Genomic DNA, 26,776 nt, shown 5'->3' with positions numbered 1-26,776 from the left:
CATCACTCTTGGAGAAATGTATGGATAATAAAATACTGTGAAATGACAGTATTGCCAAATGAGATTGTGATGAATAGAGCCTTGTAGTATTAAATCTATGGGTACTTTACATTGTTATGACAATAATAGTTTGCACTGTTGTAATAAGTTCCACTTCTTCTTTTAAAAAATAAATTTAGTTAGACCTTAATGCATCTTGGAAAACATACCCTCACTGAAATCAGATATACATCTCTTAGAATAAAATTGCTTTAAACATATATAAATGTACATTGTATGGCATATCATAGGCAGTTGTGAAGTAAATGATGTTTATCAGTGCACCTTATGTAAAAAGACTGCAAATACATGTTCCTTTTTGTAGTTCAGGTTTGACACAGTCATTGCCATAAGTCTTTTGCTTTTAATAAACAAGATTACATTGCAGCTGATACTTAAAACTCTTTTATTAGAAAAACCCAGGTACAAAGCCCTGCAGTGAGGGGCTGTGGGGTTATACAGAGCATTCTAGAGATTTTATTCTCCTTTCCCTAATTACAGATAAGGGGTGCCATGCTTACAGCTCAGCTTCACAGGCCCTTGAAGGATTTTATGATTCTGCAGCTGCCAGTGCAGTTTGTTGAAAATCTTTCATTTTCATAACGGGAGCTGGGATGAGACTCTATTCCTAAACCGGCAGGATAAAAGTACTTTGACTTAATAGGTGCCATCCGTGTTAAAAGGATGATTTTGAAGATTATTAGCTGGCATGACTAAGATTTATGATGCAATCTGCTTTTTTCTCTTCCTTAGTACAGATAAGGGGGGTTATTATTGTTAGTAGAAATACCTATTAAAATAAACCCCATGAAGCAGTTTCAAGGATTTGATAAAAATGAATATAAAGTTGAAGCTCCCAGCTTATCTTTAACTCAAGTGATTTTCATGGGGTTATAACTCTTCTGGCATGGGATGAAGGAGCAGGAGTGTGATTTTTATCCTCACTCTACAATAGAAGGGAAAACCAGATTTTGTATTCCTTTCATTAGCACATTACTGCTCATTACTGCTCAGGTTTGCTTCTGCAAGGGAGAGTTAACAGAGATTGCAGGTAGGTGGGAACGAGTTGGGGATTTGCATGAATGGCTCGTTTTCAGGCTGCAGTCAGCAGTGTCTAAATGTCAGGTTCTGCGAGTAGTTTTAGGGAGAATCTTTCCTGCCAAAGTCGTGCTCAGAAGAGCTGGAGAAGCCATGGGTGGGAGAAGCTTTAAAACACACCCCACATGATGCTTTTTGCTGTCAAACATCTGGGTTTCAGGCTTCCAGTCCTGCCTGCTGAGTCACCTCATCCCTCTCTCCTACTTGTTGCTATCCTCTTACATCTAAACACTGCCAGGGCTCGACCTGTCACTCCTGAGGAGCTGGGGATTTTGGCCACACTGTGTGTTTTCATGTCTCTGTAGGTGTCCATCCCAGGTACAATGGGGAGGGAATGATACTGAATTTGCACAAGAACAATAACACATGCTATTGATTCTTTCCTTGACTTCCCAGCTTTTATATTTTTTTCATGCTTCTTATTCTAGGTTTCAAAGGCAAATAAGCCACTTTTCATTTTTGCACTGGTTTTTGGAGTGTGTGCATTTTGCTGTTGCTGGATTACTCACTCACAGCCTTGTATTCTGAAGTCATCTCCTGTACAGCATCTAGGGAAGCCAAATTATTACTTTGATTTAACTAAAAGTTAAAGTTTTTAGGTTTCCTTTTTTTTTATTAAAGTAAAAGTATCAGTGTGAGTGACTCAGAAAACATTCAGAAAATATTGTTGCTGAATATTAAAGGAATAATATATAATTTGTCATTTTAGGATTTTTTTTTCTTCAAATATTACCTAATTTATTTTTTTTAATTAAACCTTTTGCATTTTGGGCCTTTCTGAGGGTTTGGGGGATATTTATAAAGTGCTGAGGGTTTAAAAATAATATGTATACTGTTTGTGCTATCCAGATTTGAAATGCTTTTGACTTAGACAACTAATTAAATTAGTTTTGTAGTTTCCTTCACTTCTGTGCTGAGTAAGATATATTTGCAGGTTGTACAGCTGAGCATGATCTTCTGTCCCCAACAATGCTAGGGAATGCTGCATCTGCAAAAATATTATTTTGGCTTTTGGCTTCTTGTAGCCTGAAAACTTAACCTGGAGTCTAGTGACATTGGTTTGACCAATATTGGTTTTACTTGGCAATGCATTTTTTTCTTTTTCAGGGGATTTTGTTTCTGTTTCTTCATGTTCTGCATACTGCTGTTTAGGATTTGCAAAAGAAAAGGAGTTGTGCTCCCAAGGAACAAAAGATTTTGCATTGGTGGAAGAGCGTGGGGATCATTCCTCAGCATTCAGATGCTGACTGAGAAAGGAGAGATTGTTACTAAAATTGATTTTGAGTTTACCATCAGTCCTGTGGCAGAGCACACTGGGCCCTCCACCAGCAGGTTCTCCAGTGCAGGGATTCCTGTCTTGGCAGAGCTCTGGGATCTTGTTAAAAGCATCAGGACCTGGCTCTGCTTTCTCCAAAGCCTTTTTGTGTCTTAGCCAGGTGGTGAGATGTTTTGGAGCTGTTTGGTTGAAAGTTGCAGTTCCAGGTATGATCCAGTGATTTCTTGGAAGCTGGTGCAGTTTCCTCTCGGTAGTTTGGGCAGGGAGGTGTACGTGGCATTGCTCAAACAGGTCACTTCAATCTGCCCAGTGCCAAGCCTTTCATTCTCACTTCCTTCATATTTATTAAAAATGACTAGAAGGAAGTTCAGAACTTTTGTATCCGAGATGTGCTACATCTAATATGGTTGTCAGACAACTAAGAAAAAAGTCACTGGCTAATGAGTCTTAATTGTAACAAAACATCAAATCATTGTCACTTCTGCTGCAGTAAATGGCATTCATTAAATTAATCCACTCCATTACAGAAGTATTTTGCAGAGAATACCATGACCCAACTGCTTCTGTAACAGTAATAAGCTGAACATATCACTGTGGCACTATTAGGTATATTAGAAAGCAGTTTGAAGCATGGCTGCATGACCTGGAGCAACATCAGGAGGTCTCAGGTACCATGTTTGAAAAAATAAGCTGCCTTAATTAAAGACAGGACCAAAGCAGAGCCTAGATGTGAACATTCCTGTAGCTTAGCACAGCAGGAAATCAAAAGCTGGATCAAGAACCTCTTTGGCTCCATTTGCAGAGCAGCACAAGCCAAAAGAAAACTTAGACCTTGAACTGGGAACAGGGGATTTAGAAATCTGAATATTGCTTCTTTTTCTTCACTCATATGATTCCCTTTTAACTTTGGAGCTAAACCCACCGTGCTGTCTCTCCTCTTTTCACCCAGTATCAGAAAACAGAGAACTGCATCGTTGCCCAACGCCGCTTTTACAGCGCTGCCATCAGAAATTTCTGGCAGGAGTTGCTTTGACTTTTAGCTGCATTCAGTTTCATACCATATGTGTACATACACCCAAGGATGATATAGCGCCTTTGTAGCTGGGGAATGGCCTGCTTTATTAAACATCCCCCTTGCCAAGGGGGAAAATGAGCAGCCACAGTAAACACAGATGCAGGGAGGGAGGAGCAGTCCGAGCCGTGTGGCAGCGCATTGTACCTGAGGAAAAGCGTCAGCCCTAATTGGCGCTGAGCGCAGCCCACCTACTTAGCGAGAGAGGCTGCCAAGAGCAAATTGCCCCGGTGCTCTGTGCGCCGTGCTGCCTTCCCATTGAATTCACTCAAATGGAAGGCTTTTGCCTTCATTTTCAAAACTCTCCATGTGTTGGCAAAACGCTGTCTTGGGGAGAGGCTCTCTGTCTAGAATAAAAACCTCCTGAGGATGCGTTCCCTACTTTGCCTCCTCCAAGGGTGGTGCCACTCCAATTCTTCTCGAAATTTGAAGATGACTGCGGGGGAGGAAGGGGGGTGTATTTGTTTTGGGAAGAGGGGATTTATTTATTTTTTTTCTGGGAAAACACATTTTGGCCCAGGAAGAATGAGCAAAATGACAATCTGTCTTGGAGCTCTTAAGCTACTAAGCACAACATTCAGTGCTTATATGTTGTCACATTGCCAGCAGCGGGTATGCAGAGGCAGTGCAGAAGAGAATAAATTAATGTATGCCATCCTTAAAACGATTCTATTGAGAGCCAGTGCTTTGTTTTTACTTACAAATTTATAATCCCCTGTTTTGGCCCTTCTTTTGCACCCAAGCACTGAGATGTGGCAGGGATGCTCCTGGAACAAGCTGCACTGTGGGATTAACTCCATGAATTCCATCACAAATAGAAATGGTTGGTCGATTGGCAGGTTTTCCTGCTGGTTGCTTACATTTTCCCTTCTAAGCTAATAAAATTAATTGTCCAAAACTAAAGTCCCCTATGAGGGGTTAGCTGTAGACAGCTGAATTGGAACAGAATGGGGTTGCTGGTTCTCTTAAAGGTTTCTGCTCAATACCTAATTTAGGAAGGAACTTCTTTTGCCCCTGGTTTTTGGATGAAACTATGCTTAAAAACTTAATAAATTATAAGCTTGTCACTTCCATTTCATCACTGCTACATTCACACCTGCTTCTTCACCTCAGTTTTCTCCTCTCTTCATCTGAGAATAGGATACGAGTCCTTTGTTTCTTTTTAATGTTGTGAACTTGCCAAATTCTTGGTACATCAGGTCACTCTTGCTTACCTAATGATTTCGCTTAGGGATTTTAAGTTGGATAAAACAAGGTGAAAAAGGTCTAATTACATAAGTAAAGGAAGTTTTGCAAATCACCTATTTGAGTCAGTCTTGTTTGAGGACTGGGGAAGGTCTTGGAGGAACTCTCCCTTGGACATGAAGCAAAGAGAGAAAGGGAACCTGGATGTGGTAGAAGGTGGTGAGTAGAAATAGGAGATGTGGTGAGAATAAAGGGGAAAATTTGATTGAAAGCTTAATTAACACTGGAGGAGAAAAGTGGGAAAGGCATTGGGGGCTGCAGAGTCCTGGGTTTAAGCTGTGTCTGAAGGTGGGTTGTTGTTGCTCCTTCGCCCTCCCAGCCTTCCTCCAATCTAACTTGGGATGTCCTTTTCTGAGCTTTCCTCAAGCCTTTCCTTTCACTCTGGGGAGCCAGTGCTGCCAGGGTAGAGAGCCCTGAGCTCCCCCAAGTCATGGCATTGGAGGGGTGAAAGGATGGGCACAGTACCTTCTAGAGAGCTTGTAGGGCCAGTGAGTATGATTGATGTTTCCTTGGCTGCTTCAGAAAGACAAGTGGTTCAAGATTAAAAAAAGGCAGTAACACCGAACTGTGTTTTGTAATTCCTGAAAAGGACTTTAATCCAGTGGTGTGTGGTATTTCCCTAGTTGTGACAACTGCGTGGTTGTTTTTCTCATTAGAAAAAACCAAAACCACAGTGACTTCATGAGTAAGGTTTGGCTTTCCCTACACGAGGAATTCAATCTTGGCCATTTTTCTAGGTGTTTTAAAATGCACAAGAAAATTGTTGATTCTTTTTTCTTCCATATGTGCATTACTCCCACCATATGACTTTGTGCAGACTTTACTGTAACCTGTACTTTAGCTGGTCAATGTAATTTATAAGAGAAAATCTACATTTATAATGCCAGAGCTTTCATAATATGTGTGTGTTGCCTCCACTCTGCTCTTTCATGGCAGTGCTACAAAATATTTTACTAGAATAAGTGTAAATCCTATAATCTTCAAAATTAAATGGGGAAAAAAGAAAAAAACAAACCAGCCTCCATGGAAGCAGGAAGGCAGAAACCTGTACCTCGTGTAGTAGCTGAGCATGGGGTTGCCTGGGGAAGGTAGTGGCAGGCTTGCTGAACTGCAAAAACACCAGTGCCCTCTCTCATGAGCTTTGGCTGAGATGAGGGTGTTGGCTAAGCCTGCCCAAAAGCTCTGTTAGAACATGATGGGGACGTGGTGTTCATTTTCCATGTCCTTGGTTGTTTTTCTCATGTCTCTCCAGCGAATTCCGGTGCTCTGTTGAGCCAAACCTGGAGTGACATTGGACATCTGAAAGAGCAGAGGATTATACCCACTCCTTGTCTTGGGTCTAAAGCTGGAGTTAAAAGCCAGCAGCATCACCTTAAAGACTGCTCAGCCCCAGTGCTGAGCATGGCCATGCTGGGCTCATCGTCATCCGGTTTCTGGCACGGAAACTCTGAGCCCAGCAGATTTCTGTGACGCCTTGTGCTTCAGTTATATGGGGAGCCAAAGCTGGAAGGCAGACCCCTCAGCAGGATGAGTCACAATGCATTACCTCCCCTTGGTGCTCAACTCAAAGCATCCCTGTGTTTGGGAGTGACATGACACCAGAGGATTTGGGCAGTGGTACCTCATTTGGGAATTTCCAGCAATCCTGCAGTGATAAATGGGCAAATGATGTTCCCTTTGGTTTATGCAACAGCAGGACATTGGGCACCTAAATAGCTTTGTTAGCAATAATGTGGCTTCCTGCAGATTCTCAGGTACATAAGCCTAGAGGGGTTTTGCACATGTTTGAATTGGATATAATGTCTGACCTCTGCTCTCTCTACCTGAGGGCATCTTCTAGTTTTGGTCCATATTTTTTCCATCCTTATCTCATCAGCTGAAGAGGAGGGATAACTTTCTTGACCTCCGAAGATTTTGTCAGTTTTAAACAAGTATCAAGGGTATTTGGTTATGGTGGCACCGGAGCAGTGTAAACAGTGAGACAGAATCCAGTGACACAGAGGAGGCAATTGTGTAATATGCAGATTTATTTTTTGTTTATGTTTGACTCTTACCATTACCATGTTTCTCTAAAATTCTGAGTGTGTACTGTTGGTCTTGCACATGTGCCTGCATTTTGCAGAGGAATTAAAGAGATCCAGTGTAATGCCAGGAGCACATCCCCCATGTGAGTGGTACTGCAGACTCCCTGTGCTGTTTCCCACGTGTGTTAGCAGAGGATGCTCTGGCACTCGATGTCACAGTATCTGAGGCTGGATTTGGCTTTCCATTCAGCCAACAGATGATGTTTCCAAAAAAGAAACTTCTACAAAATGGGGAGTCTCTGGGAGATAATTACGTGGTTGTATAAATAATGAGTGAGATATTATCTGCTAGCTCTATAGTCACATCCACGGAGAGAAGAGATGAGCTTTCTTCGAGGGCAGTAGAGTTCTCTCAGCTCAATTAAATGGACGTATAGTATCAGCCTGACACTGAACATTTGTTCCCATAGGAGCCTGTTAAAGGGAAATACAGTTAGTGTTGCATACAGCCTGTGTTTAGACCTCCTGCTTAGATTATGAAAAATGTTAAAGCTAAAAAAACCCCCTCATTATTTGAGTTCCAAAAGCTGCCTGGCTCCTGCATGCTCCCTGCAGCAGGGCACACCTTTCACACTGCCCGATTAGCTCCATGTTATCTAGTTGCAAATGCCTGGCTTCACTATTCCTGTACCTTATTTTAAAAGGCTTTTGCTGTATGCAATTGCATGTACTGTAATCTTCTTATCAAATACTGAAGCTCTTTAGTGATGCCATTTTGAAATGTACTTCAGTTTTTAAATTGCATATTCTTCTCTGGCTGGAAGGTCTGTGTTCTTGGTTTAGGCAGTGGTTGAGAGTGTGTGTGTGTGCATTTGGCTATATATAAATGCCTGAAACATGCTGACCCCTTTCCTGATAATGTTCAATTGTGGGTTTCCCTCTAAAACACTGGAAAAGGAAGACAAAGCTTCTGGGTAGGGTTATGAAGCTGGTAGCTGCCCTCCTGGGCAATTTTGGGGTGCTTTGCCCGTGTTGTTGTTGTTGTATTTAGAACCTCCAAAGAGCTAAGTTCTCTCTGAACAAGAGCAAGAATTCTCATTATTATTTATATTTTAAGTGAAAGAACAAGGCTGGTCTAGTGTTGAGTACGGAACTGGAAATCTGAGCTCATATATTCTGGTCTCACATCTGTCAGTAACTTGTGATGTGACTTGAAACAAAATCACTTAACCTGTGAGTCTCTTTCCCTACTGTAAAATGGGGTTGAGAGTAAGAAGGATACCATAAGCATTAAATATTTAATGTTTGTAAAGTGCTTTGAAGACAAAGAGTGCCACAAAAATGCTTATCATTGTCTTAAAATACAATGAACTGGGTAACCTTGTGTGGGAGAAATTTGCTAGATACTGTAACTTTACAAATGAGGACCAGAGCAGGAGAAGAAGGGACATCTTACAAAATTGAGTATTAAGAATTTTTTACAAAATGCACTGGAGAGTCTGTCTCTAAAGAATGAGCAGAGGCAGTCTTCAAGAACATTGAAAATACTTTCAGAACATCATAGGATTCAGCAAGTTGGACTTTCCTGCTAATAAAGAAGAAAAGAAGGGAAAGTTCTCAACAAATGGCTCTGTTTAGCCCTGCCACAGTAATCAAGCATGCAATGGGGCCGTTATGGGAATGCTGGGAAATAAGACATCTAGTTATAGACAGGCATCCTTTCGAAGTGTATGTCTAATCCATCCTCAGTGGATGTGATTACTTACCTAGAAGATCAAGGAAATGGTATGGCTATGTACTTTATTCAGGAAAGCAACTGGAAGAGCACTCCATCTGTGAAGATCATTCCAAGCAGTTCGTTCACTTTCATCATCTTAGAAATTGTTTACAAGTGGATAGACAAAAAGATAATAATAGAATGCATGGGGAAAAAAATGAAAGAAACTGGGAATGCACATGTCTTCAAAGCACGAAATTAAGCAAACCCCAGCATTTGAAATTATGTAGAAGGTCTTCTCCATGGTTTCTTTCATAAATACACTAATATATTGCAGATACAGAAATACTCAGTCCTTTCTGTCCCTCCTCTCTACCTCTACAGAGGATGAATGCGTGAACTTCCCTGGGAGATTCTGGGAGAAACTTAAATATCGGCAGGGCTGTAGTTCCTCCAGATAAACCTCTTCCAGGATGGATCCTTCTCCACAGGCTGCAGCTCCTGCCTGAATCCTGCTTCAGAGTGGATACCTCTCCGTAAGGAGAGGTCTTCCATGGGCTGTAGTGTGGGTACATGGGGGGAAAAAACCAATGCTGGAGATGGACTTCTTGCAGGGGCATAGTAATAGGACAGGGAGTAATGACTTGAAAATAAAAGAGGTTTAGATTGGATATTAGGAAGAGATTCTTTATTGTGAAGATGGAGAGACACTGGCACAGTTTGCCCAGAGAAGCTGTGGATGCTCCATCCTACAAGGGTTCAAGGTTGGATGGGGAGTGGAGCAACCTGGTCTAGTGGAAGGTGTCCCTGTCAGTGGCAAGAGGTGTTGGAAATAGAGGGTCTTTGAGGTCAATTCCAACCTAAACCATTCTATGAGGGTCCTATGGTCAGCTTCCATTATGGTCATCTCCATCGGCAGCAGGGTCACCCCTGCTCCAGTACTGAGAGCACCTTCTCCTCCTCCTCCCTCTTTGATCTTGATATCAGCAGGATTGTTTCTTATACTTTTTTTCCTTAATCCTCACTGCCTGTGCAGTGTTCTTGCCCTCTTCTTAGGAATGTTTCACAGAGGCCCCACCAGTTTGGCTGCAGGGCTCTGTGGTTCCCTGCAGTGGGGACAGGGAGCTGGCTGTGGGCAGCACAGGGCCACCCCTGCCTCCCCCTTATAGAATCCCTGCAGCTTCTCCCAGTCAGAGAAACTGCAAGGAAGAAAGGTGTTAAAGGAATACATGAGTGTACATTCAGTGATCAGTAATTTTACATTTTTTTTCCTTTTTTTTGAGAGGGAACTGTTGTGGTGCTCGCAGGCAAGCTTAGGCATGTGTTATAATTTTATGTACGACATTGCTGGTCCCTGTTTGTGCCCGGCAGGCAGGCTGCTGGAGGAGCCAGGAGAGCAGAGCAATTGTAACAGCCTCCTGCGCTTTTTGGCCTAAAAATCTATAATTTTATAAGACTTACAGGAGTGGTGTGGTGACTCATCCGTGCAGCAATCAAGGTGTCACAGCAAATCAAAAGTTTCCATCTCTTCTTTGAGACGGAGATTCGGAGAAAATGCTGACGGTAATTAAAAGAATTGCTCATCCCTGGCTGTGAAGCTGTGGTGTGCCTCATAAGATATGCGTCTTATCTCCAAACTATTTATGGCTCTGTCTTGGGTAGTGCATGCTGGCACCCAGAGCTGTGGAGCAGGACGTGGCTTCCCAAAGCGGGGTGTGCTGCTGGCACCTCGTGCCTCATGGGGCTGGATTTGGCATTTGATGTTTTCCCCTGGTGTCCAGAGGCTGACTTTGTTCTCTCAAGTGCCTTCATCTATTGGGATTATTTACTGGGAGTGCAGTACCTGTGCCTGATCTTCCCTTGCCTGCTTCTGTCGATGCCTAAGAATTGCTTAGATGATGGTAATTCTCAGTGTCAGCCTTTGACGACTGTTTGTGCCTTCACAGAGAGCCTAAATTTTAAGCTAGACTGATTAGTTAAACTGCAACAGCATCATTGGATGGATGCTTCTCATAAAAGCTGTAAGGTTTTGCATGTGAGGAATAAATGCTCACAGTGATGTCTCTGTAATATTTTCATTTATGTCTCCTTGTTATGTTTTGGATCTCCGAAAACAAACGCCATAGTAAGTTTTTGTAGCAGTAGTAAAATAATTTGTTTCAACAGCTCACTATTAGATGTCACAACATACTTTTGGTTATCCTTCTTATGTGTATGGGGAAATGGCAACGTGAAGAAAGATTAATCAATCAGGAAAATGATCTGTTATTTCCCTTCTCTTTTCATCTATTCCAAAAACCTGATGGGCTGTGAGGCAGTGTCTCTAAGCAATGCATATAATGTATGCAGTTACTGCATGCTCAGCAGCCAAATGCAAACATTGCAGAGTAGAAACACAAGGTTTATCTAAAAATAAACAAAAAGGAAACAGAAATCTGTACTTCAGATTCTACACACAAGCTGTTCAAACAGTAAGATCTTAATAGTAGATTTAAAAGTGTCAACAGCAATGGCCTTGTGTTTTTGCATGGTTAAAACTTGTCAGCAAATGCAGTCTTTTGAGTGATAATAGCACTAAAAGGCTTACAACAGACTGTCCTTGGTGTACTGCAAAACAAAAAAACCTCACAGGAACAACAAGTATCTGTTGACCTGGGGTCAGCCTGGCAATCGCAGGTCACTCTTGTAGGCTGAGAAGCTTCTTGAGGAAAGAGCAAAATCCATGAAATCATTGCATTGCTTAACCACGCAAGTGGAAGGTCAGAAAGGAACAGACCTCTTCAGATTATATTTAGTAACTATGAAGATTTTGCTCCTAGTAGGTGCTTTGCACTGCACAGTATTTTCCCCCCCCCAACTTCCTGTGCCTCCTCAGAAAAATTTCATCCGATCCAATCCGAAAGTAATCACGTACTCATCAGCAATTTTTCAGCAGACCAGACAAAATTATTCTAAAAGCAAAAACCAAATTATTTTGCTCTACGCATGTTTATGGACAGATGAGCCAGGCCAGATCCGTTCAAGAAGATGTAGGGATGGGATGGGATGGGATGGTGGCAAATAAATATGCAGTGCTTCCAAATATTAAACTGTCCCCCGATGCGCTACTGTAAATTGAAGTGAGTACTGTTGCTGTTAAGGTTGGCTTTACACATATTTTTTGCTGGTGTTGACATCTACTGGATAAATTTGCTACTGACAGGAGGAATATGCTCTGTTTCAGAGAACAGGAGAGTGCTGTCCCCTCCTCTCAGCTCTGTCTTGAACAGTCATACATCCTCACCACTGCCTTTTTTGTTGTTTTCTTTTTGTTGTCTTCTGTTCCCAAAATTGTCCTGTGAGCAAAAATTCAATTTAAAGATAGTAAATGGCAAACACATTTGGGCAACAGACTGATGAAGCAGCTGCTGTCTTTCTCCCATAGACCTGGATTTTTCTGTTTTGCCCGAGGCAGTAAAGGGAAATTAGTTTATTAGTTTCACGTTGGTCACTGGTGAATATCATCCTCCCTCACAAAAATAACACTTTAATTCTGCTTGATTTGAAATAATTGACCGATCAGGAGTGAGGCATATGAAAGGAGCTACCAAGACGGAATTACACCGTTGGGCTGGAAGATCAATTGTTGGGGAGGAGAGCTGAGACACTGCAGCCTTATATTACACCTGCCTGTTTATTACACTTGGCCTGAGGGGAAGGCAATGCACCATTCTGATCTGTTGCCTCGGAGAAGTACGGATGTAAAATGAATGCAAAATCAGGGAAGAGCAAGTTGGGTTTTTATGTTAATACATTTTATATTGATATTGAGGATATTTCAGTAAACGGAGCTTCTAGTTTATAGAACAGCATATGTGTTTTTCCTTTTCTCTCTGCCAATATACTTTCCTAAATGTGGTTTAATTTTTATTTTTGTTAGCTTCTCAATAATACTTGTAGTGATTGACTGGTAGCAGTAGCACAAATACTTAGTAAAATTAGTCCCACTGGAAGATTACTCAGATGCTAGAGCTCTTCTTACTCCTCCTTCCTCCGCTCTTTCTGCCTGTTTTAATGATTTCATTTTAAGAAAAACGACCTGAGGCACAGCAGTGAGAGAAAAAAAAAAAACAAAAGTCTCAAGAAAAAACAATAGATAGACTTATGTTTGGCAAATCCTGGAACAGAAGCAAGTCCAGATGTTTGCTATACGGGCATTTGGCATGTATATAACAGCCTTGGTACAAGACTGCATATAGAGTTTTTGACAGCTTTGGTGGAATGAAAATGAATTATTGCTATTCAGAATAAAATGCAAAACATTTTGGCGAGTGCTTGCAAATTTAGCAGTTTTCAACTTATATTTTTAACTAGATTCTTGGTATTCTTAAATGCGTATTTAAGTAGGTGCTTGGCAGACATGATTTGATTTCTCTGTAGTATTGAAAGGTTCTACATCACCTAACATATCTTGAGAGGGATATGGTGAGTGGTTCATGATCTGTTTATTATTTGATCCTGTTACTTCTAAAGCAGCTAATTAAAAGCTGCAGACCTCTGGCCTAGAAAAGGTGGGATGCTGATTTCCTGCATTCAGCAAACAGCCTTCATCCAGCAGCTGAAAAGATAAAACATGAGTCACTTGGGCCAAATTTAAATGAGATGCAAGAAAGGGTGGTGGAAGAAATGGTAACAGGAATAGCTTATAACAGGCAGAGGAGCAAGCAGAGAGGCAGCTAACTTTGATACTGCTGTGGTATTAATTCATTAGCATGGTGGCACCGTCCCTCTGGCTCTTGACGCATCGCCTTTCAAAACAAAACATAAATAGCAAGTGGATGTAAGTGATACTTACTCTATTGAACCAGCTGAAAATAAAGTCAGTCCATTTTATGAAACATGGTTAGGCCACGAGAGGTGATGAGCTGTGACTGCAGATGGACAGATAACGTGGGCTCTGGCCAACTCCAGTGCCATGCACTGTGGTGGGAATGTTTTGATCCTAAAGCCCCAGGTGTCTGCCCAGTATTTCCAGCCAGATAAAAGGGTGCTGGGTGCTGATGGACTGGCGCTAATGGTACCAGTGCCATTAAGCAAAAAGATGGAAGCACAGAAATATGCAGAGAAACTCCTCTCCAGACTCTCCATTATCTCTGAAAGAAGAGCAAGAATACAGGTGTCTCCTGAAGTGAAGAGCAAGCTTTCTGAATGGAGGCTAGTGGCAGTCACACATTTAGGGCACCAGAAATTGGAAAAATTAGTTATTCTCTCTGGGTCAGAGATGCTGTATTTTCTCTGGGAATTCACTTATTTACTGGAGGATTGAGATAACTGCACCTTCATACCTCAGATGCCACAAGTCATGTTAAAGCCTTGAAGGGCTTTGGATGCCTGTCACTATGGACTGTGCTAGTCTAATGTTCAGTAAATGTAAAAAACATTGTACATTTACAACATGTAGATGTGGCACTTGGGGCTTAGTGGTGGACTTGGCACTGTTTAATGGTTGGACTTGGTGATCGTAGAGGTCTTTTGCAACCTAAATGACTCTGATTCTATGATTTAATGTTTATTTTATTTTTTTTCCTGAGGCACTTTTCATGAAATAACCTCTTTTTATATACCAGATGGTTAGGGACTGTTTTGTGCTGTAAGTGTACGTGTGCTCTTGATTTGGGGGAGTGATACATGTCTCCTTTTAACAAAATGTGTGTCAGAAGATTCTGTGTGGTCAGAGGAACATCAGTCCTGAAAGAGAAAATTTATTATATCACCTGGTGCTGGCTGAAGCTTTTTAAATGTGAACAGTGATGGGGTGGGATGACCCAAAAATATCCTCTAAGAGGGAAATTTGAAGTACGTTTTCTTTATTACAACATTTTGCAGCACTGCAAGTGATCCAGATATCTTATGCTGTAAAATACACTGCATTTAACCCTTACCTGGGCAGAGAGCTTTCTCCTGTAATAGTTTTGACTGATTGATCATCTTCCTTTAGGGTCTGGAAAATATAGAACAGCAGTAAACAAAAGGAAATTTCTTCTACCTTGTCCAAAATGTAATTTGAAGATCTAGTCCCCTTCTCCTCCCACCCCCCCCCCCCTCCCACCCACCTAGGAAACCATCCCCAAAAGAGCCAAAATCCTGCTAATTAAATTTTGTGGGATTTATTTTGTGACATTTGGCCACACTGACAGTAGCTTATTCTACATTTCTGCTTTATTAACCACAAAGTCTTAGGCAAGATTAGGTATGTCAGGTCCTGGCAGCCACTTCAGACGTTTTGAGAAGATGGCCCATTTCCCCAGAAGAAATGCAGTCGTGTCCCTGTCTCCCCTCCCCACCTGTCCCCAGCAGGCACCCCTGGACCCTGGCCACCAGCTGTCATCCTGCCAGCCCCCGTGCCAAGGCGCTGGCCACCGGCTCTGCCGTGCGAGTCCTGCTGCACAAACCCTGCACGGACTGGCCCTTAACACGGCAGCTCTTGGCATTTGGCTTCCTTTCGTTTGCTTTTCATGCTAATGAGATAATTTAATTAGGGAAGACAATGTTTTGGGCAGTGTTTTGCAAGCAGGAGTGTTACAGAGGGAAATCGTTTTTCTCTCTCTCTGTTTTTAACAAGGCTGGGTTCCAGACACTGCCAGCTACCCTGGACCCTGCAGAGACATCTGAGGAAGTTATTTTGCTTTTGTGTAAAGTTCTGTTGGATTTTAATTTATGAAACTTCTGCATAAAATTCCAGTCTTGTTGCTGTAGAAGGTCCTTGGAACGACCAAGAATCTGCAGCAAGTGGCATCTAGAATTTATTTTGGGGGCTGGAGGGTGGTGAGGGTTGAATTTTGTGCTGAGTTTTTTTGTAAGGTTGTGGGCATGGTTTGCAACAAAGCCACGGAGGAGAACCATATGAGATCTTTCCAACAGAGGCTTGAAGAGAGAGAAGTAGATTTAGTTGTTTTCTCCTAGAGTTAGGAATTTTACCCAAATACGTATCCCAAACCGGTATATTTTGACATATTTTCTATCAATTTATAATTGATGATAAGTACATCTGATGGAGGCCTTCTAGAATAGTCCAAGAAACTTGTTTGGTCAGGAGCATCTGCAGAAGGAGACCCCTGCACGTGGTGTAAACTTCATGAGTTTGTGTGTGTCCAGGTTTGGCAAGCAACAGGGTTCAAGACAGGACTCGTCTTCACCTTCTATTCCAGCAGTGTGAGCATCCCAACCACCCTGAAACTTTGGGAGCTTTTCTCACCCTGCCAGTGCTCAGGATCCATGAATTGAAGGATGTGTTACACAATCTGCTCAGACTGTAAAAATATTAGTGTCTGAAAAGCAAATTACTATAGATAGGAAATTATCACAGTGAAGATGAATGTCCGAGAAGCTTAGTAATAAACCATACACTTAGAGGTTTTTTAGTAACCCCTGATTTAGGAAGGTTATATTCTGTCACCTGTGAAGGAAAGAAACTCCAAGGTATGGTTTCACTTGCATCATGATTGGGTTTTTCTTTTTTACTTGGATAGTCTAGTTTATCTTTTTACTTACAATATTTTGAGATAGCAAAGCAAAAATCTCATTTTTGTTTCTTTCATAGTGAGCTTTCTGCTGAGAAGACACCGTTGTGTTCATGCTCAGATTTTTTTTTGTAATATGTCCCAAAGCATCACCACCTCCAGCATATATTTGGAAAATTAAATCCTATATAATCTCTTTAATCTACTGCTCCTTTATCACTTACAGGGTTAGGATTTGGGCTTTTTTTTTCTTCTTTTTTTTTTTTTCTTTAAGATCTGATTGTAGCAAAGCAGCTCAAGTCTCTCTGCCTTGTCTTGGATTTTACAAGAGCTTTACAACTGTTTACAAGACTAAATCAGGGGTTTACAAAAGTAGACCTTGCTAGATAATAAAGTTGTTTCCTTGCCTCTCAAATATTTCTGGATCTTATCTTTCTACACAGCTGCTTGTAGTTCAGCTTTACAGAATCTCTTGATTGCATTCTTTCTGCACTTGTCTAACAGAGTTCTTTCATTGAAGTCACCCAAACAGAAAAAAAAAAGTAGTTCAGTAAAAATTGTGAAAATCGATTAGTCAGATCCATGTAGTCTTTTAACAATGATTCTATATGTGTCTAAGAAAGTCTTTGTAGGTTATAAAAATGGTGAGCTTGAATAAAACCTTTTGCTTGGCACATTGCCGAAGAGTTGCTCCTGAAGCTGCCAGGACTGCTAGTACTTTGTTTTATTTTGATTTTCTTGAAGATGTGTACGTATATTACCTGACGACTGAGTTATATCCAGAATTTATGGAAAGGCTGATATATTTCAATGTGATTTTGGTGCCATGTGCATAAATTACATCTGCAGACCTGTGCCTGGGGAGAGGTTGTTGTGTCGGTAGGCTCTGATAAAACTGCATGTCGTAACATTTCCCCTGCAGCATATATGTGAAATCATTCAAGCTTAGGTACTTAGACATCTTCCTTTTTATCAGTTACAGTGCTCCATGCTAGATCTGATTCCAGCAAATCTCTCTTCCTCTTTTTTTTTTTTTTTTTTAATGTGTGGCATTAAAAAAAAAAAAAAAAGGCATTACATGCACTTAACTGCTTTTAAAGCTCTCTGATGGGCTATTTTACCTGTACTTCCATTTATCCTGTCTGAAAACACGTAAGATTATTTAGCTGCCTATTTTAAAGCTTCAGGTTCTTTCTTTCTCCTTTTCTGCCATTTCCCTAATGACCATGTCTCCACTTCCGTCACTGTCTCCCAACGTCTCTCGCCTATCATGTTTCTGTAATGTTATTATTTAAAAGGTAAATTTAGAAACAAATGCTTACCCAGGAAAAATTTAAATTAAAAGCTTGACCTTTATTTTTGAAGTCACTTAATGAAGTTGACTAATAGTCTAAGAAATCTGATTCTCTAGCTTCAGACTGGCTGAAAGCCTGTTTTTCCTTATATTTATATCTGTGGGGACAGACACTTTAAGGAGACCTTGACTAGATAAGCGTGGAAAGCAGGGAAAGAGCTGCTCCAAGGCTCGAGCCCGGACTGTCATTTAGAGGAACATGAATAGGAAGCATTTTTTCTGCAGAACAGTGAGTGTTCTGGGCTTGGGGGAAGAAGGGCTGTGTTTAGATGTATCGAGCATAAAATGAAATGTTAAGCACTTGAGTTTAATAAATCTTCAGCAATGATCTGTTTGAACCTGGTAAGAGCCCTGAGGACAGCACGCTGCTATCTCACACGCCGCTGGCCTTTTCCTTTCCTCTGTGTGTGTGTGTGTGTGTGTGTGTGTGTGTGTAAGCTGTGGAAATGAGGAACAAACGAGCTTGCATAAGAGATGTGGTGAAAAATGAGTACCAGGAGGAGGGTGGTTTTGTGCTAAGAAGGCTGGAGGATTTCCAAATGGCCAAAGTGTTCAGGGTAAATTTGGAGGCAAGATGTTGTCATCTGTGTAAGTGCTCTACATTTGAGTCCCGAAGACACTCTCGTTTTGCCAAAAAACTTTCTTAAATATTGTTTTTGAGAAAGCTGTTAGTATGAGATATGTCCAAATTTCCTAGTTGTAGAAAAAGTTATGTTCTCTAGCAGGGGTACATTCACATTCTACTTTGCCTTGAGAGGGATAGGTTTAAAGTAACTCCTTTTTATGTTCTCTCTCACCTGTGCATTGCATGTTTTGGCCTTGTCCCATCACTCAGGAGGTGTTTGGTGTTGTTTCATCAGTCTGTTACCCTCTCCTGGTCTACCCTGCCAAAGCCATCTTTCTTTGAGAGTAAATGATGGAGGAAGGGCCCAGATGCATGTATAATCCTTATGCCTGGCTCCTGCATAACCCCTGTCTGAAACAAAGTGGGCTGGTCTGGCAATCTTTTTGCAGCACATGCACAGTGATGCAGTCTGGGGGACTTCTTGCCTTGCCATATCACTGAATCTCATTTTACATTTGTCATGGGATTTGTATTTACCTCTGGTTGCCCGATCTCTCTTCTTCAGCTTATAGCCCTTTCCACAGCCCTCCCTTCATACCAATTTGATCTCTTTTTTTTTGCTTTGAATTTATCAGTTTATCCAGTAACTGCTATGGGCTTCTTTCTCTTTTCTCCTCTCTCTTTAGTAGAGTGGGGGATTTTTTTCCCCTCTAAGAGAGTTTTTGTTCCTTTTGGCTGCACAATAAAATCCTTTGATTCTATGTGACAAACGGGAACGCATTTCCTTTCTAGTAGAGATTAAAGACTCAGCTACTCCAGTGATTACATCTTGAGTAGAGGGTGAGGGAAAGCCTGTCTCACTGACTTTACCACCTTCTCCAGACAGTGTGTCAGCTGAATTGGGTGTACAGAGGGATTTTCAGCAATAACAGGGTGCAGTGTGCCTCCTCATGGACTACGAGTCTGAGATGCACAAATCATACATTCTCTCTCCTGCTGGCTGTGTCTGCATTCTGCATTTGTGGCTCTGATGTAGGGTAGACATATCTGAGATAGCTCAGAGCTTATCTGCTCTAGTACTGGCTCCTGCATGTGACAGTGTGGAGCATCATGCTAGCTGAAAAATCAACCCCACAACTGAGGTTGATAGATCTGTAATTAGCCAGGGCTTAGCTGGTGCAGTGCCTCAAAAACAAGGTAAAAATCTTCTTTCTCTTCCTCTGTGCTGTTTAGAGGGGTCTAAAACTAGGTAAGAGAAAACATCTACACATGAATGTTGAGGAAAGCTTCCCTTAAAAAGGTAAAAATACATGAATTAATTGTAACTATTGATGTTGGTGTTCGTAAGTATTAGGCATTGATGTTTCTCCTCTCTGTCTCTGCAAAGCGACAGAGAGAAGGAGAAACAGAAAGAACCCTCAAAAAGGGTTCTTTTTGTTTTATTTTGTTTTGTTTATTTTTAGAGAAAAAAAATGTCAAAGAACCTGTCTGGAAAATTGTAGCCTAAAATCAGATCTTGTGGAAATGTTAGTGACAGGGTTAGGGTTGTGGCTGGACTTGATGATCTTAGAGATCTTTCTCAGCCTTAAGGATTCTGTGATCTCTGACTGCAGCGACTGCTGCCCTCCCTGCTGTTTGAGTGAGGTTCCCACTGGCCTCTGTCTCTGCTGTTTCTCCCGATGGTTTATGCTGCCCTGTGTCAAGTTCTGTGCAGAGGAATGCGATGATTACACTTGACTTGGGACACACTGCTGGAGAAGTTTTTCTTATGAGTACAGAATGTGTTTAAAGCATTATTATTATGATTGTGATCCTCAACATCAATAGTCTAGACAAAGCATAAACTCTGGATCTAAAAATACACTTAAAAATTAGCTAGTCTGTTCACAACCCATTTCTTACCTCACCCAGCAGCTATTTATGAAAATGTTTTCTATTCTTTCTAATTTTAAATAGCAAGCACTAGCAGTTGAATACTCATTTATTAGATAGTTATCCCCTCCGGTTTTTCTGCACATCTTGTCACTGTCAAGTAACTTTGTACCCAGACAAAAATGACATCTTGAAACAAGTGGTGTATATTTAATGCCATGTATTTTGGGGGGGGGGGGGGGGGGAGAAGAAGAAAAAAAAGAAGAAAAAAAAAGAAGACTGTTCTGATGTTTAGCCCCAGCTTTTATTTTTTTTTTTCATTGGAAATATGAAGTACAGTAGCTGGACTGAGAAGTGAATTGCTCATGAAGAGGGTGTTGGGTTTTAAGTAAACTGCTTAATGCATGGCTTAGTCACAGGCTTTTTTCCTGCTTGTTATTGACGTGCTTGCCTGTCAGTCTCATCTGATAGAAGAATTGCTGGGGGCAGGGTGCCTGGGATCGTGTGGCAAAAACTGCTTGCTATTGACTTGTGTGCATGTGTGCCGCTGCTCTCCGCTGAATGAAATGTCAGATGTGCTCAGGAGTGTGGGTGGGTGGGTGGGGGAGATGTGATTTGGTTCTCCCTGGTTGCCTTGTCAAGGAGTACACTAATACAGCTAATGGAGATCCTCGGGCTCGAGAGGAGAAGGGCATTCAGTTGTCAGCCACCATCCAAACAGTCACAAAAGATAGCTTCATACAGCAGTGGAGGCTGTTGGGATTAAAAAGAAACTCTTTTGAAGGCAAGGAATAATAAAGGATATTTTGAAATTGCAGCTTGCAGTTTGCAGGCTCCTTTTTTGCCTGACTTAGCAAAATGGTTATAAAACAAATGAAAGAGTGGTTATATACCTGTGGAATTTCTAACCTTTAAAGACACTGTGTTTAGGTACTGAATTTATTCTGAGATAGTATTCACTAGAGAAAAAGTTTGCTTTCTTCACCTCTACTAAAAGAAAAGGTTCTTTTTGCATTACAGCAGCTTTCACAGCACTGGTGTCTCTGGGTTTTCCTGTGCTCATTGTACAGCTGAGCTCACATGGTCCTCTGGAAAATACAGAATTAGCTTTCTGAACGAAAGTATCAGATGGCTACAAAAAAATATGAAAGACAGAGGAATCTAAGTAAATACCAGAACCATCAGCCCTCAAATCATCAAGGCAAACATTGCATCACATTCTATTAGAGAAGAAAATAGTTGGGTTAAGAGGAATGTTAATTTTTCGGTCAATACCAACTACACTATGGTGTGGTCTCCAGTGTAGGTTCTTGCTGGAGGTGTTCATTCTTGGAGAGGGACATCAGATATGCAGCTTATTGGGCGATTTGGTTAGGTAATATACATTTATATTATTGAATTTTTAACTGAGGAAGAGTATTCTTTGTCTCAGCTAGTGAACCAGCTCTCAGCTACTCTCAGCTGTTTAGTGAACCAGGCGAATCTTTCATCCTTTAGGCATAATGATTGGTTTTCTTTGCCTTTTTAATTTCTACCAGGTGAATAACTAATGTTGGCGATAGGCACACTGTTTTATAACACTTCTAAGTTTTTTATCTCTCTTAAAAAGTTTCTTACCTTAAAGTTTCTGGGTGAGTTTAGTTCTGGCTCCCTCCACAATCCTTATAAACAGATATTCTTACCATCCATTTTTGTATCTAAGAATTCGTGAAACAACATTGCTTCCACTGACCTGATATCATTATTACAAAGAACTTAGTGGATTGTGTGATGCAAATAAAATAAATCAGGTGCTGCAGTGACCTAGATACTCATTATTTATTTATGGAAATAAATACATTTAGAATTTATTTATACTGTTTCTTCTATTGCAAATGCTGTAAACTTTCACTTACTCAGAGCTCTGCTGGGAAAATAGCATTATTGCCACCATTCTGCACATTAGGAGACCTTGCCAGGAAGACTTCAGTAACTGCTCTAGGCTATGTAACATATAATTATGAGAAGTAAGATTAGATGTTGGGAGTCTTGACCCACAACATTGTGTTTAGACATCCCTCACCTGGCAGATACAATCTGTAGATAACAAAGACTGAGGGGTGATAAGGACAGAGTGATCATAGAACAACTTGGTCATAGATCACCTATGTGTATTAAGAGTTTAAAGTCTAGCCAGAAACACGGGAGGAGACAGAACATCTTGGGCTGCCTCCTGTAGGACATCCTCGCTGTGGGGAGGTGTCACAGAGTGAAATATTCCTGGAGGAGCTTCCAGTGAGGAGTCTAGCAAACAAGGGGCTGTGTGAAGCAGTATTGGTTTTGAAAATAGAGAAGTAATGGGTAGATTTAGCAGGTAGATTTGTTTTTCTCTTTGATCTTTAGCATCTGTATTTGGTCGTGTGTGAGGTACAGAAAAGAAGCTGCAGAAAAAATGTGAAGGCTACTGAGAAAATGGAAAGATAGAGCTGCTGGGAATGTTTTCCTGTTGTCAGAATATTGAGTTATGACTCTCTTCTAACTTGGCTTATCACAATTTGTGTGCTTTTGCTTGTTATTTTGATGAAGAGGCAGATGGTGTTTCTTCAGGTCTATGGGACTGAGCTCTCCACTGTGTCCTTGTACTTGTCTAAATTCTCATTTGTGTTCTAGATCAATATTCACTATGGCACTGTGAATAGTGTCTTGCTGTTCTGCTGGGAAAAGAGGAGAAGCAGTGCTCTCCTGAGGCAGAGAAGGCACGACAGGGTGGTGCCTGGTGGTTGCAGAGCGCAGTCCCTGTGCTGGGCCCTCATCCCTAACTCCTGTGTGTCCTTACCCTTGCAGGCAGGCTCTCGAGTTCCCCCCGAGCCGCAGCTGCCCTCCAGCGCCATGTCCCGGCACCACAGCCGCTTCGAGCGAGATTACCGCGCGGGCTGGGAGCGCCGGGACTGGAGCTCCAACGGGACCCATGTGGGCAGCACCAGCTGCAGCAGCGCCGCCAGCACCACCAGCAGCTCCCGGCCCGGCCTGCTGCCGCTGCCCATCGTGCCCGCGCGCCTCCCCACGCCCGCCACCGCCGCCTGCACCACCGGCAGCAGCGAGGTCATCACCAGCCTGGTGGCCAACTCCTCCCCAGCTTCCAGCACCAAAGTAAGAATCCAGATTTTTTTATTTTTTTTGCCTTTTTTATTTATTTTTTTTAAACGGGGTTGATAACTTGAAGGGATGTTAGAGATGGAGCGTCGTCTGTCCCTTTGTAAGGCTTGCGTTCATGGGATAGCCAAGAGTAGGAAAATGAATTTATTTCGGCAGTCTGTGTCTTTTTAATTCTTTTCTGTGTTGTACATACACCAGAGTAGGTCTTTCTTGCTCCAAGACTGAGTGTCTCCATGCTTCTGAGAGGCCCAGGCAGAGCAAATGTTTCCTTCCTTTCACCACTGCCTACGTTTGGGCTTTCTTTGGCTTCCCCTGGAACTTAATGCTCCCTTTTTCCCATTTTGGGAATGCTCTTCTTGTCTGTTGACCAAGGCAGAGCTGTGGTTGACAGCAACTGGATGTGCTTCTCATCCAGAGGGAGTGGAAAGTGTCTAAAAGTCATCATTTTGGCTGAATGGTGTTTTCCCTTTAGCTGATAGTTTCCTGTAAGGTTCTCAAAGCCTCGTTCTTAATGCAGGTTGGAGTGAATCTGTGGAACTGCTCTAACCAGTCTCGCTCATTTGTGCAAAAATGCACACTAGGGAGTGAGAAAATGTTAAGCACCAAAGAACAGAAGTCACTCGTAAACTATTGGCCTTTTTTGTTCCAATATATTATTGGAGGGAAGAGGGTGCATTTTCCTTTAAAAAAATAAGCAACAAACTCATTGTAGAACTGCAAAGTACATTTGGTATTTTTGGAGAAAGCTGGGGTTTCTTTTTGCATGCAGATTCAAGTAGAACAGCTGGAAACAGAACAACCTGGCAAATGGTAAAGGTGACCACAGTGCTGGCAAAGTGAGACAGAAGCACTGCTGGGTTTCTTTTTATGATATTTAACATTTTCTTTCAACTTGGTTTCATTTTAATAACTGAAAGTGCCAAATGCAGCAGATGTAGACAGAGGGAAAGGAGACAATGAAGTTATTTAAAGTAAGCCAAGAGCAAGCTGAAATTTTGCTGCAGTACCATTATTATATTGATTTTTTTCACACTAGAAAAACAAGGTCAATGCTACAGAAGGAAACATTAGCCTAAAGTGTAGTTGTAAAAATTTGCCATGGCATCTTAAAATTATTATCATTTGGAAGAAGCTACTCAGATTCTGGTCAAAACATTTTTAGTGTTCTCCAGATGCTATCCAGTGATAGATGCATTTCAATCATGCTTTGTCTGGAGATGATTGAAGCAATTTTGGAGCTAAAGCAGTGGTTTCATTTATCATGACCTTTGTTCCTGGGTCTGCTTAGAGTCCAACAATTGTCTGGAGCTGATCAGCCCTTTTCCCAGATGTTCAAAACCATTTTGAAGCTTATCAGTGCTAGTAAACCATGTGTTTATTGGGGGAGAGGAGGCAGGAACAGCAAGTTAAGTGCCTTTTGATCATATGCTAGATGTGAACTGTCTTCTAAATTACCTTATTAGACAATTTTCTGATGACTTTGATTAGTAAGAATGTTTTGGCATGAATAGATCAAAAGCAATAAATAGACAAGAATGGAGGTAACCGGAGACACTTTTTATTCTGAGAACTGTTAATCAGCTGTGTAATCTCCCATAAAATAAGTGTATAAAAATGCATAGAGTTTTTGCCCCAGCTTCTTCTGCTCTCAATCAACTAAGGAGCTCTAACTAAAAATTCAAACTTGCATGTATTGAATAGGGAAAAATTGTGAAGAAGTAAGAGAGGTAGGCAGGTAGGTAGGTAGGTAGGTAGGTAGGTAGGTAGGTAGGTAGGTAGGGTAAACAGAGATGTAAGGGTATGGTGCCTAGCAGGCTTCTTACTAATAATGTGAAATGGTGTCACAAAAAACATCAGGTGCACATGCACACTTCTGTTCACCCTGCCTGCCTGTGTCTCTCCCTCACACACAGCAGACTTACGCTTGTGGTCAGCAGTGTAACCAGCCAAGGCTTTTCCCTGGGAGAATCCAGCTAATGGCTAGGCACAACAAATTGCATCTATATATTGAAGAGATCACAAGTTAGAAAAACAATGTGGTTACTTGCTTTCTTTTAAAAATAAAAAATAAGAATTAAAAATGCAACAATACTTTAACAATAAACCAAGCATGTGCTTAGTTGCCTTGAGCTATGGAGAGATCACAGCCTGCCTACCTTTTGCAACAATTTGTGTCAGTAATTTTATTGGGTACCAGGTCATGGGGGATCGGTGACATCTAACAGCTGGATTTGTTAGTTCTGTTTTGGGAGTGAGATATTTGGTTGCTGAGCTGCCCTTCTGCAGGCTGGACCTCCCCCAGCACTATGGCAGGTCATTAAACTCAGCGGCGAGGGTGTGCCCCCACACAAGAGGTGAACACTGGATAGGTGTCGTGAAGCCAGAAGATTGATAGCCTGATTCTCCCTGACTTTTTGTCCAAGGAGATAAGTACAGCCACCAGTGCTGCCCCAGGCTGGGGTCAGAAGGGGCTCTTTCTCCCATGCAGGTACCAGTTTTGACTTCATTATATCCTCCAGAGCTGGTTTGACAGTCTCGAACCACAGAGAGCTACCATCTATAGCCCTTCAGATTGGGTTCCTTATTGCTTGTTATCTTCCCAGTTAAAAGTTTGCTTGTTTTTTTTTTTTTTTTTTGTAAATCAACTAGTCTGTTCTCAGTCCTTTTGTGATTCCTCTTGTTTCCTTCTATTGACCAGTTTCAGTAGCCTTCAAATAACTCTGTATCTTTTGCATCCCCTCCATTCTTCATTTGCCTTTGAACATATGGGTGCTAAAACTTAGATACCCAAACCATATGCATCCTTTCAGCATCAGACTCACCATTCCTTTGTATGGGGATAAAACTGCTCCCTTCCTCTGTTTCCATGTCTTTATAGCCAATAATTGCTTCAGACTTTTTTTGCCAAAGTGCTTAATTCAGTAGTTATTAAAAATACATATACATGGCATTGTCCTCAGTTATGAATTATCAAACAGCCATAGTATTGTCAAAGACTGAAGCGAAGTCTGTTTGACAGGATCTGTCTTCTGGGTACCTGCGTTGGCAGATATTGGTCATGTTCCCATCCTTCAGCTCAAGGTTAACTGAATCCTAAAGTGACAAATTCAAAATGGGGGAAAAAACTTCTTTTCTCTCTGACATGTAACTGGACTGTATGACTTGCTGCATGATGGAATTGTTCAGGGAATTTATAGATAAATTGTTTTAAGGACCACTAGTCTACCTAATCTGGCTGAACCATGGTCTTTAAAATTATGTAAATGTATGTAAGATTAAAGACTTTGCCAGACTTACGTGATATGAATAGAAAAAGCATTGGAAAGGAGAGAAAAAAATGAAGTCATCATCAGGGGAAGCTTAGGATATGTAAGACTAGCTGTGAGGGGGTTGGGCTTGGTCTGTGTTCTCAGGCTTCTGGAAGAGCTTTTTACTTTCTGTGGAGGACTTTAGAAGGTTTTTATTACTAATTATTAATGTGTAGGAGAACTTTAGAACTAATTATACTTTGCAGACCTTTGAAATTTATTCTCAAAGCGTACCTGTAACCTTCTTACCACAGATGCTTTGGTACAAATCACATTTAGTGGATCTGCCACCTTTAAGTGGTTATGGATGTTTGGTCTGAGTTATTTAAACAGAAAGGCTGTCTATTCCCAACTTTTTTGCTGAACAAAATGATACTTTGCACTGCTATAACACATTTCATTGGAGACTGCCAGAAAATATCAGAAAGACTATTTAAGCCTCATCAACCTCTAAGAAATAGTTTGATGCTGCACAGCCAGTATATTGACAGGGAAAGTGAGGCACCCAGAGGTAGTGATTTTTGGTTTTCTGCTCATTCTGTGCCACTATGAGCAAAGTTTCAACTCTTTTA

At 41.4% G+C, this 26,776-nt stretch overlaps 1 protein-coding gene across 3 annotated transcripts in view; it reads left to right on the top strand.

The window, feature by feature from the left end:
* The window catches only part of KLHL29 (kelch like family member 29), a 395,034-nt gene that overhangs the window by 124,184 nt on the left and 244,074 nt on the right, over window positions 1-26,776 (top strand). For all 3 annotated transcript variants that reach the window (XM_058019807.1, XM_058019805.1, XM_058019806.1), the window contains exon 3: window positions 22,585-22,890. In XM_058019807.1, coding sequence (XP_057875790.1) covers window positions 22,630-22,890 — 261 coding nt within the window. In that variant the 5' untranslated portion in view covers window positions 22,585-22,629. The remainder of the gene's footprint in view (window positions 1-22,584; window positions 22,891-26,776) is intronic.

This window comes from Melospiza georgiana, chromosome 3 (genome assembly GCF_028018845.1).
Source record: "Melospiza georgiana isolate bMelGeo1 chromosome 3, bMelGeo1.pri, whole genome shotgun sequence".
Classification (NCBI taxonomy): Eukaryota; Metazoa; Chordata; class Aves; order Passeriformes; family Passerellidae; genus Melospiza; species Melospiza georgiana.
The sequence above is the reverse complement of the archived record's forward strand: the minus strand, read 5'-3'. Positions and strand labels throughout refer to the sequence as shown.